This window comes from Podarcis tiliguerta, assembly GCF_965153285.1.
Source record: "Podarcis tiliguerta genome assembly, chromosome: 13".
NCBI classification, from domain to species: domain Eukaryota; kingdom Metazoa; phylum Chordata; class Lepidosauria; order Squamata; family Lacertidae; genus Podarcis; species Podarcis tiliguerta.
In genome coordinates, this window is record NC_139546.1 from 34,032,156 (window position 1) to 34,048,491 (window position 16,336).

Genomic DNA, 16,336 nt, shown 5'->3' on the forward strand with positions numbered 1-16,336 from the left:
CTCTCATTCTGCTCCTATGTTGTTGCATTTAGTGGCAAGCGGTTCCTTTGAGCATCACCGCTCTCTATTCCCCTTCCTTGGGCGAGCGTCCAAACAGGAGACCCCTCCTTAACCAACACTGGATGGTAGGTAAATCTTAATGACTTTTCTTCTTGTTTGTTATGCCTTTCGAAAAGCAAACCTAACAGAAAGAGTTCGGCTATCTACAAATCCTCTACCAGGAGGAGCTTGGTAATTTTCAGCTGGTTTCACTTAAAAATAAATAAATAAAAATACCTCTTGAATGTTATTTGTTAGCCTCCTACTTTTTAGGAAATTCATTTCCAGTGGTACCTTGGGTTAAGAACTTAATTTGTTCTGGAGGTCCATTCTTAACCTGAAACTGTTCTTAACCTGAGGTACCACTTTAGCTAATGGGGCCTCCCGCTGCCGCTGTGCCACCACCACACGATTTCTGTTCTCATCCGGAAGCAAAGTTCTTAACCCGAGGTACTATTTCTGGGTTAGCAGAATCTGTAACCTGAAGCATCTGTAACCTGAAGCGTCTGTAACCCGAGGTACCACTGTATTTAAATGTTTACCCATCTGAGATTCAGAAAAGGGCAACCAAGATGATGAAGGGAAGGGCATAACTCCTTTATGCAGAAAGGTTGTCACTTGGGGGATTTTTTTAGTTTAGAGAAAAGGCGAAATTAGGTGACGTGGTAGAAGTTTGTAAAACACAGCAAACAGTGAAACTGTAGAACTCATCATCGCAGGACAGTGATGGCTTTAAAAGAAGATTAGGCAGATTCGTGGAGGAGAAGGCTACTAGCCATTATTCTGAATATCACTTGCTGGAAACGGCAGGAGCGGGAGGGTCTCTTGTGTTTAGGTCTTGCTTCCTGGTTTCCCACAGGCATCTGCTTGGCTCCTGAAAACAGGATGCTGGACTAGACAAGCCATTGGCCTGATCCAGCAGCCCTTCCTTATGCTATGCCAACTTTTTGATTAAATATCTCCCAATGCATCCTTGTTAAACTCTTCGGAAGTGGTGGAATTGCAACTCCTACCAGCCACAGCCAGCACTGCCAAAGGTCAGGGACAATGGGAGTTGTAGTCCCGGCAGCTTCTAGCAGGTCCACAGGTTTGCTGTAAAGCATAGAATAAACCTACATGGATAGATAACATACACACTCTACAGCTTTATAATGGGGTCCTTTCCTCATGCTTTCTGTATCGCACAGTAACGTTCCAGTTTTAAATGCAGACTCTGCATTTAGGTTATGTCTGTGTATGTGTTAAGAATCCACAATGTGCCTTTTCTTTTGGTAAAGCAAACTCAAGCCAGCTTGCAAACAACAACAACAAGAACAGGAAAACAGCCCAATTTTCAAATTATATTAGTCAAGAGCAGAGTAAACCAATCAGCTGGAAACCCTAGGGCCAATGGTTTAATCTGCATTGAAAGCTTGGGAGAATAAAGAGGTCTTGCTGTTTGCCCCATTGTGTAGTTTGCAGGCAGTGGCAGGCTCCCTCAGAACGTCCACAGAATACATTTAACAGCGCTTTCCCCCAAATAATTCTGGGAACTGTAGTTTGTTAAGGGAGCTGGGTGTTGTCGCTCTGTGAGGGGTCTCTTAACCACTATCAGCACTCTTAACAAACTAGAGTTCCCAGGATAAACTGTGAAAGAAGTCATGACTGTGAAAGTGGCATAAAGGTGCTTTAAAAGTATGGTGCAGGTGTGAGCTACAATCCTGCAATCCTTTTCGACTGAAGGAATGGCCAAGGAGCATTTGAGGGTGGGTGGCTGTGCCTTCCATCTTCTTTATGCAATATCTCTTTGCTCCCGTCAGAATAGCATCCGCCTTGCAACAAGGTCTCCAAAATCACTCTGCTTTGTCAAATGGCTCTTACAAGTAAAATTGTGTTTGCTTGATGATGATGGGGGAATGATCAGCAGTCAAGAGAGCTGTAAACAAGGGCTTCCCTGTGGACCACGTTGACACACAAGAGAGTTTGACCCGCTGTTGCGTATCTAGGGTTGTGCCACAGCTTTGTCAGAGGTGGCTGTGAAAGGAAAGATTTGTTGCTCAGGGTTATCCTTGAGGGCTTGTGGGCAGCCGGGCTCAATTGGATCCTGCGCTTGGACTGGGGAAGCTGTTTCAATGGCAAATGCTTGGCCAGGAAACATGCCAGTGAAGAGCGCCTCTGAGAATGAGCAGAGTGCATTTCCTTAAGCCCCAAGGAACTTTGCAGGGCCTTGCAGGTCTGCAGTTAGAGTGCAGGGTTATCTAGGTGGCCTGAATCCCCAGCTCCTGTTTTTAAAATACCATGCTGTTTGTGAGATTGCTGGACGTCTGGCAGGACTGAGGGTCTCAGCTCCCCCGCTTACCAGAAGTGGATTTAGGGCAACGTGACCGGTTCCCCTGCACCAAGGGATCACCTTCCTGCCGCGTTCCTAAAGCCTAGAAATGCTTGGCCAGTTTTGGGAAGGAGTTGGAAGGGCTCTAGGACCCTGCCAGAGCCTCACACCTCCTTCCCAAAGCCTGGCACCTCCCTTACCCAGCTTTGGGAAGGCATCATGAGGGCTGGGAGGGTGTGTGTGTCAAATTTTGGCCTCCCACAGGACGTCACATTACAAAGGTCCGCCCCTGCCATTTCTTCAGATAAATGTCAGACACATTTTGCATATGTGTGACATTGGTGGCAACATACGTATCCTTGCTAAGATGACTTGCTAAGATGCTCAAGGTTCTAGTCCTCATGGAACCGAGAAGAGGTTTTGCACCTGTGTAGGTTGCATTTGCTAGGGTCTCAACGATCAGGCTTCCTAGCACAAGTGGTGGGAGACTTGGTGCTCTGCATGGCTTTGTGTGCCTCTTCTTGTTGCACCTACAACTTTCAGCCTCGCCACCCGCTGGTCCCCCACCATGTGTAAGCTATCGTGTTTTGAGTTTCTTTTGGGATAAACTAGTGCTCAAGCTATACCTTACATGACAGGCGCATGCCAAGCCTCTGCACAGAGTTTTTGGACAATAGGGAGAAAAACTGTTATTTCTTGGTGGATGGGGATATGTCGCTATTATTCTTATTATACACAGAATAAAATCAATATATAAAACCATAAAATACCTAATAAAAATAAAAACAACAACCCAATAGCCCCCCCCCCAAAAAAAACACATTTTAAAAGGGCATAGGATGTAAATCAGGTCAACCAAAGGCCTGGTTAAAAAGGACGGTTTTTGCCTTGTGCCTTAAGGTGCATAGTGAAGGCCCTAGGCAAACTTCCCTGGGGAGAGCATTCCACAGATGGGGAGCCACTGCAGAGAAGGCCCGTTCTTGTGTTGCCACCCTCCTGACCTCTTGAGGAGGAGGCACATGAAGGAAGGCCTCAGAAGATGATCTCTGGGTCCAGGTAGGTTCATATGTACTATATGTACTATGCTACATATCAGGTTTCAATGGTCCCCTTAGCAGTTCAGCAGACCAGACAGAATTTCACCCTCCATCACGGGGTCCTGTGCACTGGTGGAGACCATCTGCTTTCTGTTCACTCCTGTACTGCTTGTATTTTTGTGACCACCAAAGGTTTTCAACAAATAAATCTGACTAATGCAAACCTACATTTCTGGTCTGCGATTGAGTCCCTCCCACAAAACAGGGATGGTCTGGAGGTGGCCTCGGTCTTTGTGGGTGGTCATGGCTTTCTGTTCCACGGATGTCCCACTTGCACTCCTGGGTTTATGTGTGGAAGGTCTCCTCAGTTTGTATTGTGCCACAGGTCAGCATTTTATCTTCCTCTGCAGAGACTCCCTGGTCTGGCAGTTTGAAAATGGATCTGAACCACCTTCTCGCTTGCCTGCTGCTGCTGTTCCTGGGTGCAAGCCACGCTACCACCGACGAAGCTCCCAGCACGCCCCTTTTCTCCTCTCCTTCCCCTCTCCCCACCACCTGGTCCTCCACCCCACAAACATCCCCCGAATCCACTCAAAGCCCCACATCAGACGCCACTGACGCGACATCTTCACCCAAACCTTCCCTGGCGCAGCAGGACCAGGAGCACAAGGAGCCTTCGGTCTCCAGCCCACAGACAGAGAAGCCCAGGCTTCCTGAAGAGAAGATGGAGGCTGCTCCATTCAAGTTTCCTGAGGCTGACATCGAGGAGTCTGGTGGAAGTCAGCAATGGGAGACTGCAGCTCAGGGAGTGGCCATTATGCTGATGAAACCCAAAGGTGAAGGTGCTTCTCCTGGGCTTTCAGACAGGGGAAGGGCTGTGAATCATGGGTAGAACGTCTGCTTTGCAAGCAGAAGGCCTCAGGTTCAATCCTTGGCCTTGCCTGGTAGGGCTGGAGGACGAGGCATCTTCCTATGCCTGTGTGGGGTTTTGTGGAGGGATTAGTTGATTGCAATTCCAGTCCTGGATTCTCCAGAAGGGTGCTGGGGTCGAGTAGCTCACAGACCAGCATGAAATCATGGACCTGGGAGAACTTGTGGCTTTTGGGTGACCCTAAGCAAGCTGGCATCCATCAGCCTCAGTTGCGAAATCTGTAAAATTGGGGTTAGAATGGGCTAGACCCAGACTCAGGCCCCATCCGCACTATGGATTTAAAGCAGCATCATACCACTTTAAACAGTCATAGCTTCCTCCAATGAATCCTGGGAGCTGCAGTTTGTTAAGCACCCTGAGAGGAGACCCCTATTCCCCTCAGAGAGCTACAATTGTATGAGTTCCCTGGGAAGAGGGATTGACTGTTCAACCCTCTGGGAACGGCAGCACTGTAAGGGGAATAGGGGTCTCCTGACAACTCTCAGCAGCCTTAACAAACTACAGTTCCCAGGATTCTCTGGGGGAAGCCATGACTGTTTCAGGTGGCATGATACTGCTTTAAATGCAGATGAGGCCTAGCTTGGCTGCTCACATGTAGCCCAAATGAAGTGCATTGTCAAGAAAGTGGACAAACGAGGATACAGGTTTGCATAAAAACTGCACACGCCTGCTGACTTATATGGATAGATGCAGTATTAAAAATAATTGCTATTATTTAAATAGAAATGCAATACATCTGGGTCATAGCTGTCAACTTTCCCCCTTTTTTTTGTGAGGAATCCTATTTGGAATAAGGGAATTTTCCTTAAAAAGGGGGGAAAGTTGACAGCTATGATCTGGGTCAGTGCGTCTGGCTGTTAACCAGAAGGTTGGTAGTTTGAGCCCACCCAGGGATGATTGTGGGCGGGGTTCCTGCATTGCAGGGGTTGGACTAGATGTCCCTGGGGGTCCCTTTCAACTCTATAGATCTATAAATCTCACCATAGTAGAGAAGGTGACCTGGGTGACTGCCTGTTCAGCCTGCTTACCGGGTGCTAACTGTTACCCGGCAATTTCAAGGCAACTTATTGTCTTGCAGTCTTAAACTTGACCTGGATGAGAGAACCCTTCAAAGAGAGAAAGGAACGGGGAACTTTCTGCTTGTGGGCCTAGTGAGACTCTGCATGGGTCTCAGCTTGGCCCATGGGGCCATTTCCATGTCACACCCTCCTGATTGTTCCTTGACACGGGAGGCTTGCTAGGACTGGCTCCTCTGTTTCATAGAAGACGCCTTAGAAGTGAGGACTGCGTTTCGTAAAGTAGGAGACATGTCCATGCTTCCCACGAAGCTCTCTGTGTGGGCTAGGGATAAGAAAGATCTTTTCATTCCAGTTTCTCTCCGTTTCTCATTTTCCCAGTCTTAAATTCAGTTCTCCACATTTTTCAGGCATTTGTGTGCATGTGTTTTTAATGAAAAATCCTTACGAAAATTCATCATCTTTTTAGTGCAATTTTTCTTTCTGAGAAACACATCTTTATATGCAGCTTTGACTAACATTCGCGTTTTTGCAAAGCAATTCCCCCAAATATAATGCATTTTGTATTTTCCCTGCCCCACTAACACTTTCATTTTCATGGATACTTTACACACACACAAACATTGCTGCAAACTTTGAGGACTGCATTGCGAAATTGCGAGAAGTGCAAACTTCTGAGGAGATCTGCATTTTGGTTTGTGTATTGTTTCATATGGGACGCGGGTGGCGCTGTGGGTTAAAGCCTCAGCGCCTAGGGCTTGCCGATCGAAAGGTCGGTGGTTCGAATCCCCGCGGCGGGGTGCGCTCCCGTCGCTCGGTCCCAGCGCCTGCCAACCTAGCAGTTTGAAAGCACTCTCGGGTGCAAGTAGATAAATAGGGACCGCTTACTAGCAGGAAGGTAAACGGCGTTCTGTGTGCTGCGCTGGCTCACCAGATGCAGCTTGTCACGCTGGCCACGTGACCCGGAAGTGTCTGCGGACAGCGCTGGCTCCCGGCCTCTAGAGTGAGATGAGCGCACAACCCTAGAGTCTGTCAAGACTGGCCCGTATGGGCAGGGGTACCTTTACCTTTACCTTTATTGTTTCATAAAGTGAGGACTTAATAGGTTTGGCTTTGAATGTGGATGGGACCTCTCCTCCATCCCTAGTGTGGACCATGTGATATCATTCTTCCTTCTTACACAGGGCAACCGTCAGCTGGGGAAGCCCACACCGCAGCTACCCACGCCATGGGGCTGTTTCTCGCTGGCTGCGGCCTGCTACTCTGCCTCTTCATCGGGGTCTATTGTGCCTACAGCCGAGGATCCAAGAAAGAACCGTTTTCCCACCATCGCTTGTATGAGGATGGATTTGATGACCCTGGTAAGCGATGGGTGGTCTTTGGGAAGGAGAGTGAGTGGGACCTGGTGGGCTAGGATTGAGGAGAGCAGTGCAGGCAGCTGGACGATGCTTTGATACCAGCCGCCTGTCTGCATTGTTGAAAGGGAAAGATCAGGATGGAGAACCTGTGATTGGACTGCAGTCCCCATCATCCTTGGCTATTGGCTGTGCTGGTGGGGGCTGATGGGAATCCAAGAACATCTCAAGGTTCTTCACAGCTGGGGAAGATCATCACTGGTTAACCCTGAATACCCTCCAACATCTTGCAGACCAAAATTGGGATGCTCCTTTATTTGGTCCCAAGAGACCAAAATACATCCATTTTTTGGTCTCGCAAGGCCAAAAAACGAGTGTCTTCTGGTCCAGCGCTCTGGCAGAAGCCACCAATGGGACATTCCTATATCCAAACAGAAGCCAGGATTGGCTTCTGTAATTCCGGGATCTCCAGCTTAATTTGGAAGTGTTGCATGGTCTGCCTATGTATTTTTTCTTAACGTAATAGGTTACTTGAATGGTACCCTTCAGGGCAAAGATGAGCAGGGTGGTTTAACCCACAAACAATTGTAAGGTAAATAAGTAAAAAGAAACAACAAATAGACCACCAGTGACAATAACTGAATAAGATGACGACCTGAGTAATAGAAGCCTCGAGAAATGAAACACGTTGATGTGGGTGTCAAGTGAGTCTCCCTAGGAAGAGAATTGCCTAAATAAGGGGCCACCACTGAAAAGACCCTTCCCCCCCAGTTGCAGCTAACAGGTGTTGAAAAATATTTCCTTTTTGGCAGTCAGCCAATACCAGGCAAAACAGATTGGCTCAGTGTTAAGCAACTTCAAGTGGCACCTGACATGGTCATGTGATGCAATGGTCCATGGATGGATTTATTTCTTACTCCCCCCCCCCTTTTCTTCCTAGCCCTTTTCCTGGACAGCCCAAAGGATTATGACTGGTTCTTCTACGAGACTGACGGTTACGTCTACCCAACCGCCTCCCAAGCCCAGCCTCAGCCAATCCAGACCCTCTCGATCCCAGCTCTCAAGCAACCCCCGTCTGCTCTCGATGGGTCGCCAGGGAAGCTGGCGTCTTCCGAGGCGGGACAAGACTCCAAGCAGCCCCAAGCAAGCCCTGTGAAGCTGGAGTGCCTGTCCCCAGCCAACCTGCGCACTGGGAATTTCATCTGAGGCTCTGGACCCTTTCCAGAAAAAAATATGGGCTACGTGCAAATCCCTCTCCCCACTCCTGCAGACTGAATTCTCTAGGCCAGGGTTAGGCAGAAGGTAGGACAGCCTATTTACTGATAGGCTGCTGCTGGAGAATTTGCGGTAGATTGGCTCCCCAAAAAAGTAATGAGAAAAAATCCACCCCTTTCCCAAATATAGAAATTTTTTTTTTAGAAGTCCTGATCTGTAGAAATGCAGATGCTGGTTGGAATTTTTGATATATTCTCCCCCTGCATGGGTTATGGGTGCAGGAAGTAGCTGACTGCATCTCCACCCCACACCCCAAGTCACCACTTTGTTCCTTGCTCTGATTGGTGGAGCTCAGCTTCCTAGTAAAAGCAAACACAAAGCAGATCTTGCAATGTGCTATAGAGCACAGCCTATCTCCAGGTGCCCCCAGTTTTGGAAGTGAGGTAGGCATTCTCACAGTAGTGGATCCTCGTCTGCATAGCTGGTTTTTAATGCTGCCAGTTATATTTCATTGCATTTTTTTTAAAAAAATATGTGATACGTGTCTTTAATGCGAGGTGTTGTAAGTCAATGTGAGAATATGTATGGAAAGGCGGAAATATTTTAAATAAATAGAGACATGGAAACCCAAATAGGAAGCTTCACTTTCTAAATAAATGAAAAAAACAAATCCCTGTCCAAACCTTGAAAGCATAGAGACTGGCTTTTGGGAAGTGCACTCTGCACATGCTTAAAGGTACTCTAGCCTCCTGAACTTCATGCATTGATAGGGGGAAGCTTCCAATCTTTAGGAATAGGGCTGCCAACTTTTTAACCAGCTGCTGCAGCTGTGTCTTTCACAGTAGCCTGATCTAATGCCTTCTTTAAGGTGCCCCAAGATTTCGTTGCTTATGCTGCCATCAGCTGCCATGGCAGTTTCTCTGAAATAAGCTTGATTTGTCAACATCCGGCAATATGGCTTATATCCATGATGTGATAAGCCTCACCAGCTGATTGCGGCACCTCCAGTCTGCTGGTAAAAGCACGTGAGCAAGCCTGTCTAGATCTGCTGTTGCTTTTCTAGTCAGTTGGCAACCTTACCCTGTAACAACCATTTGTGGCGTGTGACCATAGTCTTGCCAAAATAAATCCAGGCAAAAGCTGTAACTCTCAAGCTAAACACTAGATGGCAACATGGGGTCAAATATCCCATCCTTGCCTGGTGGGTCTGCTCCTGACAAGGGGTGGAAGAGTTAAACCGCAAGAAGCCTGATGTGTAAAGTTCCTTAACCTTTAACCGTGAGCTAACCAAGTAATTTGAAAGTAAATGTATTGCATGACCTTGCATAACCTCAATCTGATATTTAAAAAATGCACACGCACAAAATATATATCTCGGCCCATTGTGCGTACACACAAAATCTCACTCCCCTTTTTGCCAGACTGCTAGGCAGGGGGAGAGAGCCATTGTGCTGGATTAGGCCAGCTAGCTGAATCCATACTGACGAAGCCTCGCTCTGCGTCATCACCTCCTGCCAGTCCCCAGACATTGATTAAATTCCTGGCTTTCGGCTTCTTAAGCCCGACAGACAGACGGCGTCTCCTTCTTTCCCTCCCTCCCCATCTCTCTCCAATCTGTTCTGTCTCTCTAACTCTCTCTTCCACCTCCCCTGAGATAGGTACAGCTCTCCTTCCTGTAGCTCAGAACCAGTGCAGCTGATGTTCCTCCTGCCCCCAAGGCCTGAGCACTCCCATTGTGCTTGCTTCCCCCCGACTGCCCTGCAATAGTGAGATGTGCAAAGGCTAGGTCAGGCTCTCTCCAAAATGCATTTCTAGTTGCTGTAGGGTAGAGGTGGGAACAAGGAGCAAATGTATTCCTTTACCACTGGCACACCTGTCAATGATTCCCCATGATTATTATTTTTTTACATTTCATCACCCCCAGTTGGGGTTAATGCTGTAAGAGCCAGAAGGCATTGCAAAATAGTGAATGGCAAAGCTGCAGTTATTGGATGGGAAAGGAATTCAGAATTACTCCAGAAACGTTTGGTCGAGTTGGCATTGTTGCATATGCGCCAGTTTTTGTACCCTCTTTTTAAGAGAAACGTGCAGGGCGATTTACAGTGTGCTGTCTGAAGAGCAGTTAAGACGGGTGAGGGATTGCTTACCTTTCAGACTGTGGGCAAAACAGTAAAGCACTTGTGGGAACAAAGTGGGACAGATCTTGGCCAAAACCCACTGAGACGACCGCTCTTTCCATAGATTGACCAGCCTGCCTTCTACTTTCAGATACGACCCAACCTTGCCTCTGTTCTGTTCAGTTTCATAATGGGTTCATTAAGGTGTATACACACCTTGGGAGCTGAGAACATGGAAACGGAGTTCAGCTCTTCTGCAAGTTAATTAGGATAACTTTATCGAATCCGAGCTTCTGAATAGCTCAGATCTCTCCAAGGCCTTGCAAGAGCTGCTTGCCCAACCTTAGGTCTCAGTTACATAGCTGTTTGGGATTAGGAAAGCTCTTTAGTTAAAAAACAGCAAACTAGCAGAAGATTCCTAGACTAAAATGTACCCAGTTTGGAAAATAAAACAACAGATTGTCAATAGATCATTTGGCATTGGGTGTTGTTTTTAACAGAGGCAGGAAGGTTATATAGAGCTCTCACGGTCAATGAAGGAGGTAACGATTGTGAGGCAATGGAGGCCTGAAAAATACCTGAAGAAACTAGAAGAGGATAAGATTTCCTCATTTACGAGGGCAGTTTTGTCAATGACAGAAGTTGCCCAAAGCATGTGTGAAGTGTTATTTGCTGGCAGTTTTCCAGAGAAGGAAAGACAGGCATTTGGTATATATGTGAATTTTACCCTGTTGTGGGACAGGGTGGAACTGATCCAATGGGGCTCTTCCACTCTAGGGTGCTAAATGTCTATGACACTCTGTGAGAGGGAGGGTGGATATGCATGAAGATAATAATAGTAATAATACTTAGTATTTATATAGTATTTTCCCCCAAAGTGCTCAAAGCGCTTCACATACATTCTCTGCATAAAGCTCACGATACGATCCTGCAAAATTGGCCCAGAATTATTATTTCCATTTTACAGATGGGAGAAGGGAAACAACAAGGCTTGCCTCGGTTCATGGCAGAGCCCAGAAGCTCCAAATCACACGCTCGGTCTCTGAAGGTGAATGAACAGATAGATGCACGTGAAGGGAATTGGGGTGCAAACCTCAGTGGCAGAACACATGCTTTGAGTGTAGAAGGTGGAAAGCTCTGTCCTGACCTCTCTAGTTAACATGAACAGATAGGAAGTGATAGGAAAGACCGTTCTCGGCTAGAGACTCTGGAGAGCTGCTGCCAGTCAGAACAGGCTAGATGGGGCTAGATGGGCAAAACAGTCTGACCTGGTATAAGGCAGATTTCTATATCCTACAAGAATCTCAAGGGTGGAATGTGGCTGTGTAAGAAAAATAGATCCCCACTTCCCACCCCCAAGCAATCTACAAAAGGTATGTGCAAAAAAATATACAAGTCTATGTATATGTGTACACACACACACACGTACAAGACAATGCGTAGATACAGCAGCTGTGTCTCTCTGTGTGTGGCTGTTTAAGTTATCCAGGTATCTCTCATTCACAGCTGAGGTTGCTGCAAAAAGCGGGTTCAGGTATGAACTGTGGAACTAGTGCTCCTTGGGAATGGTTGGGCGGAAGGCAGGGAGCCCAACAGTAGGTGGCGCCACAGAGCCAATGGCGGGCGGAGCCAACTAATTCTAGTTTTGTCCCCGTCCTTCTCCTGCTGAGTTATACAAAGGGCAACAGTGAGAAGAAAGAGGAGGAAACGGACAGGCAGTGGCTCCTCCTGGACTGGTTGTTAAGCAGGAAGACAGGTGTTGGGGTAGGGGTAGGGGCAGGCTGAAGGCAGAATGAGGTGGGTGGGGCAGTTGACCCATGCACCTGAATGGACCAGCCTTCCATATATTCGTAAAGATAATAATCAAATCAGTTTGGTGGCCCCTGCCATTCCTCCCGCCCCCATCTGTGTTGCCGATGCTGGCAGCATCTACCAGTGTGTGTATGTTTGTGTGTGAAGTGAGTGGGGGGAAAGGTGCTTATTCTTCTTCCTTTTTCTTCTCTTCCTCCTCTTCATCAGGCTCCTCCTCATCCTTCTCACTATACTGCGACGCCGCATCCATTTTTTCTGGAAGCTGGAAGCAGAAAAAATGGGGGGGGTTGTTGGATTATTATTTATTATCTGGGCATGTGTGAGTGTGTTTGTTTGGTGTCTAGACTTCTGTGCTGAAATCTCTCTAAATCCCTTTGATCAGCAAACAAGGATTCCGGGGGCTTTTCCTTCGCAGAAGCTCCTGTGCTACTAAAATCTGCATGGCAGGGAGCACAGCAAAGCAATGCAAGCACACTAATGCGGGGAAGAGCAAAATACCTGTTGAATTCTCTCCCCTGAACTGGCTTGGGCTTCTTAAAACAAGCAGGAGTCTCTGCCAAGCAGCGAGCAAATTCAGATCCTGCCCTCGATATTGCAAACCAGGAAAAGTTTATCTAATTAGCTTGATTTGCATGCAGCAGAACTTCCACGGTTATACTTTTTTCTGAAAAGGCGCTGGAGCTAAAGCCCATTTTGGAACGGAAAGGATTTCCACTGCGTGTCTTTAGCTTGTAACACAGAAGTGAATTGGCTATGTTAAACCCAGTGATGAGAGAAATTAACTTTGCACATGCCCAGGGGTTCACCTTACTTCACACGCCCCGCGGCTAAATCCAGACAACGTTCCTGACCCCTGGCTCACATCAAGTCTTGGCTCAGAGTTACAGGTAACAACGGAAAGGTAGGTCGACGGGGCTCAAAGATTATCTTCCTTGTGAATAAAGGCTTACAGCAAACAGCTTAGAGAAAAAGAGGGCGGAGAAGGCAGCAAACGCAGCACCCTAAGAGGTTTGGGGGATCACGTACAGCAGGATTGGGGAGCCTGTGGACTTCTGAATGTTGTTGGGCGCCGACTCCCATCAGCCACAACCAACATGACCAGGGAGGATGGGAGTTGGAATGCAACCAGGTAGAAAGGGCCACAGAGATACACAGGGATGGAAATAGTGAAGAGGAAAAAGTGATTTGCCCCTTCTCAAAAGCAGGTATTCAGCCCCCCCCCCACTATAATCAAGGCAGTAGGTTGAAGCAAAGGGAAGGACCTTTCCCCTCCCAGTCCATGATGCAAAACTGAGCACCAATAGGACTCACTGGGTTTGTTCACTCAGGCGCACTCACTCCCAGAGGATCACAGCATGTGTGAACAAGATGTATAAGAAAAAATCGAAGAAAATTAAAACTTGGAGCTTTCTGTGCCCCTTTACAAACATATCTCCTTGAAGGCTCTGCTTTTCATTGGAGCTGCTGTCACCATTAAAGAGAGACCTCTTCCTGCCTCACTTTAGTGAAAGCAAACAGCCCCGTTTCATTTTTCCAGGCATGCAGGGAGAGGGGAGGAAGCTGCTTTTAGCAGACATTTGCTGCGAGAGAGGGACTTCTCTCCTACGCAGAGGTCCCTGTGGATGCAGGTTCCTCCTTATCCCCTCATCTGGTGGGAATGGCAGAAAGAATCGTATTGCTAGCCTTATGCTTGGGGCTTCTCAAAATGCCGACTGCCGGGCCAGCAATGCCCTTGCACTGTGGATTTACCCAGAGATGGGATTCAAAACCAAAGAGGCCAGCACTAAAAAGGCCCTGCTCTGAATCTAGATCTGGCCCTCAGCACCACAATGGTTCCCTGTTACATACAGACACAGTAGGCATGAGAATAGAAGCCCACTACCATTGTGCCCATGACCATTGTGCCTAAGGGACGCGGGTGGCGCTGTGGGTTAAACCACAGAGCCTAGGACTTCCTGATCAGAAGGTCGGTGGTTCGAATCCCCATGACGGGGTGAGCTCCCGTTGCTTGGTCCCTGCTTCTGCCAACCTAGCAGTTTGAAAGCACGTCAAAGTGCAAGTAGATAAATAGGTACCGCTCCGGTGGGAAGGTAAATGGCGTTTCCGTGAGCTGCTCTGGTTCGCCAGAAGTGGCTTAGTCATGCTGGCCACATGACCCGGAAGCTGTACGCCGGCTCCCTTGGCCAATAAAGCGAGATGAGCGCCGCAACCCCAGAGTCGGCCACGACTGGACCTAATGGTCAGGGGTCCCTTTACCTTTACCTTTACCATTGTGCCTGAAGGAAGACTATTCTGAGCTGTGTGGGCTCAGCTCTCATGTCCAGATGTTCTTATGTCCCCAGTGACTGTCGGCTTCTCCCAGGCCCACTGAACATTCACTGGGAACGTTCTCCTCCTCACCTCTTCCTCATCCTGGCTGGGCAAGACGGTGTAGCCAGATCCGATGGAGCCCTCCTGGTGATTGGCCAGAGCCTGCAGCTTAAGGGTAGTGGGGTCTGTCTCAAGCTCCTCTCCCCTTCCGTCAATGAGGGCCAACTCTTTCTGGGAGAGGAAATGGACGATGCCGGCACCAAAGGAGTCGCCTACCACGTTGATGGAGGTCCTCATGCGGTCCCTGCAAGGAGGAGGGAGGAAAACAGGGAGGAGGGGGTTAGAGCAGGCTTCCTCAACCTCAGCCCTCCAGATTATTTGGCCTACAACTCCCATGATCCCTACCTAGCAGGACCAGTGGTCAGGGATGATGGGAATTGTAGTCTCAAAAAACGTCTGGAGGGCCGAGGTTGAGGAAGCCTGGGTTAGAGTCACATAGTCAAGGCCTATCATTGCCTTCGCTTCCCACCTATCTGCTTGCATGTGTGGTCATTACGTTTTGCCATCGCTGGAGCTCTCTGTCCGTTGGACAGCCTTCCAGGAAGAGAAGACCTCTCTTGAAGGAGCTGCTTCACAGAAAAACCCACATCATATTGCCTCGCACTTGGGCCAGGCCTGTGCAAGTTAATGGGACTTTGGCAGAAATAGGCAAGGACTGGAAATGAAGCAGTATGACCACCCTGCAACTTTTGCAGGCGTGAGCGGTACTGAAAGCAGGATTGTGTGTGACCGCCTCTATAGGTATAAATTAACATATGCAAATTCCACACATTTTTCTAAAAGTAAATAAACAAATTAATGCCTGAGGAGATAAAAAGGTAATGGATGAGGTTCTTCCCCTTCCCATTTTATTTGCACAACAACCTTGGAAGGTATGTTAGGCTGAGAGGCTGTGAGTGGTTCAAGGTCGCCAAATGAGAGCTTCACAGATGAGTGGGGATTATGAACCCTGGCTATACTGCACTGTCTCTCAGCCGTATCGTGGGTGGTTTTTTTTTTTAATGACCTTGAAGGGGGACATTGATGTTGTGGTTTGACCACACTCCACTACCGCTTTCCCAGACCAACCCCCTGCCCTTGACGTCACTCACAGTAGCCAGTCCACAGCAATGAGGAGGCTGATGTCCTGGGTTGGGAGTCCCACAGCTGTCAGGATTAAAAGCATGGTGACCAGCCCTGCACTGGGTATACTGGCTGCCCCTACACTAGCCAATGTGGCTGTTAGGCTGTGGGAACAGAAAGGGAGAGAAATGAGATGTTCGTTCACATTTATAGGCCGCAGAGCATCAAAGCAGCTTGCAAAATTTAAAACAAGTAAACAAAGCCATTATTAAAATAAGCAACCTAACTGCGGGAGGCAGCTGTAGCTCAGGGCCAGAGCACCTGCTTGGCATGCAGAAGGTCCCAGGTTCGATCCTCTGCATCCACAGGTAGGGCTGGGAGAGACCCCGGTCTGAAAGAGGGCTAAATGGACCAGTGGTCTGACATGGTAAGAACATTTGGGGATGTTTTTGCCCACCAAAACTGTGGAAAAGAGTCTTGGACAAATACTTTGGTACAGTGCTAGCTTTAATGGATCAAATACAAAAGCCCCGTAGCAAAGAAGCTATACAAATCTTTTCTGGAGGGAATTCCACAACCCTGGTGCCACAACCAAAAAGGCCCTGCACTCTGCCACTACTACTTTTCTGAAGGCTGCAAACAAGGGCTCTGCCGAACTGCTTAATAAGTGGGCAACTTTGTATGTGAAATGGGATTGACTCTCCCCACCTTGGGGTGAGTTACATCTGACCTGGGCACCAGCCGGCTCATGGGGGGGGGGTAAACCACAGGCCTACCGAGTCTCCTCACCTGACTGTTGCGATCTGTCCGCCATCTAAGTGTATGCTGTTCATCTGTGCAATGAAGATGGCTGCCACAGCCTCGTAGAGAGCAGTGCCGTCCATGTTTATGGTGGCCCCAATGGGCAGCACAAAGCGGGTCACCCGCTTGTCGATTTTCAAGTTCTCCTCAAGGCAGCGGAAAGTGACAGGCAGCGTCCCGGCGCTGGCATGCAAAGGAGGCAGCGGGGTAGCAGGGACATAGGGAAAAGTGATTTTAAAAGCTGCATGTCTATACGTAATTTCTCCAAAACTC

The 16,336-nt window shown here is 48.2% G+C and overlaps 2 protein-coding genes across 5 annotated transcripts in view; one reads left to right on the plus strand and one right to left on the minus strand.

The window, feature by feature from the left end:
- The first annotated feature begins 27 nt into the window (after positions 1-27).
- On the plus strand, positions 28-9,101 carry GFY (golgi associated olfactory signaling regulator). Its single transcript, XM_083411549.1, has 4 exons — positions 28-125; positions 3,795-4,220; positions 6,516-6,692; positions 7,627-9,101. Exons 2-4 carry the CDS (start codon positions 3,821-3,823, stop codon positions 7,890-7,892), a joined length of 843 nt encoding a protein of 280 aa, XP_083267675.1. The 5' UTR covers positions 28-125; positions 3,795-3,820; the 3' UTR covers positions 7,893-9,101.
- A 1,848-nt stretch (positions 9,102-10,949) lies between these two features.
- LOC310663563 (excitatory amino acid transporter 2-like) overlaps positions 10,950-16,336 on the minus strand; it is a 28,106-nt gene continuing 22,719 nt past the window's right edge. For all 4 annotated transcript variants that reach the window (XM_083411538.1, XM_083411537.1, XM_083411539.1 and 1 more), the window contains 4 exons: positions 16,052-16,246; positions 15,292-15,426; positions 14,231-14,444; positions 10,950-12,092 (listed from right to left, as the gene is read on the minus strand). In XM_083411538.1, coding sequence (XP_083267664.1) covers positions 11,997-12,092; positions 14,231-14,444; positions 15,292-15,426; positions 16,052-16,246 — 640 coding nt within the window. In that variant the 3' untranslated portion in view covers positions 10,950-11,996. The remainder of the gene's footprint in view (positions 12,093-14,230; positions 14,445-15,291; positions 15,427-16,051; positions 16,247-16,336) is intronic.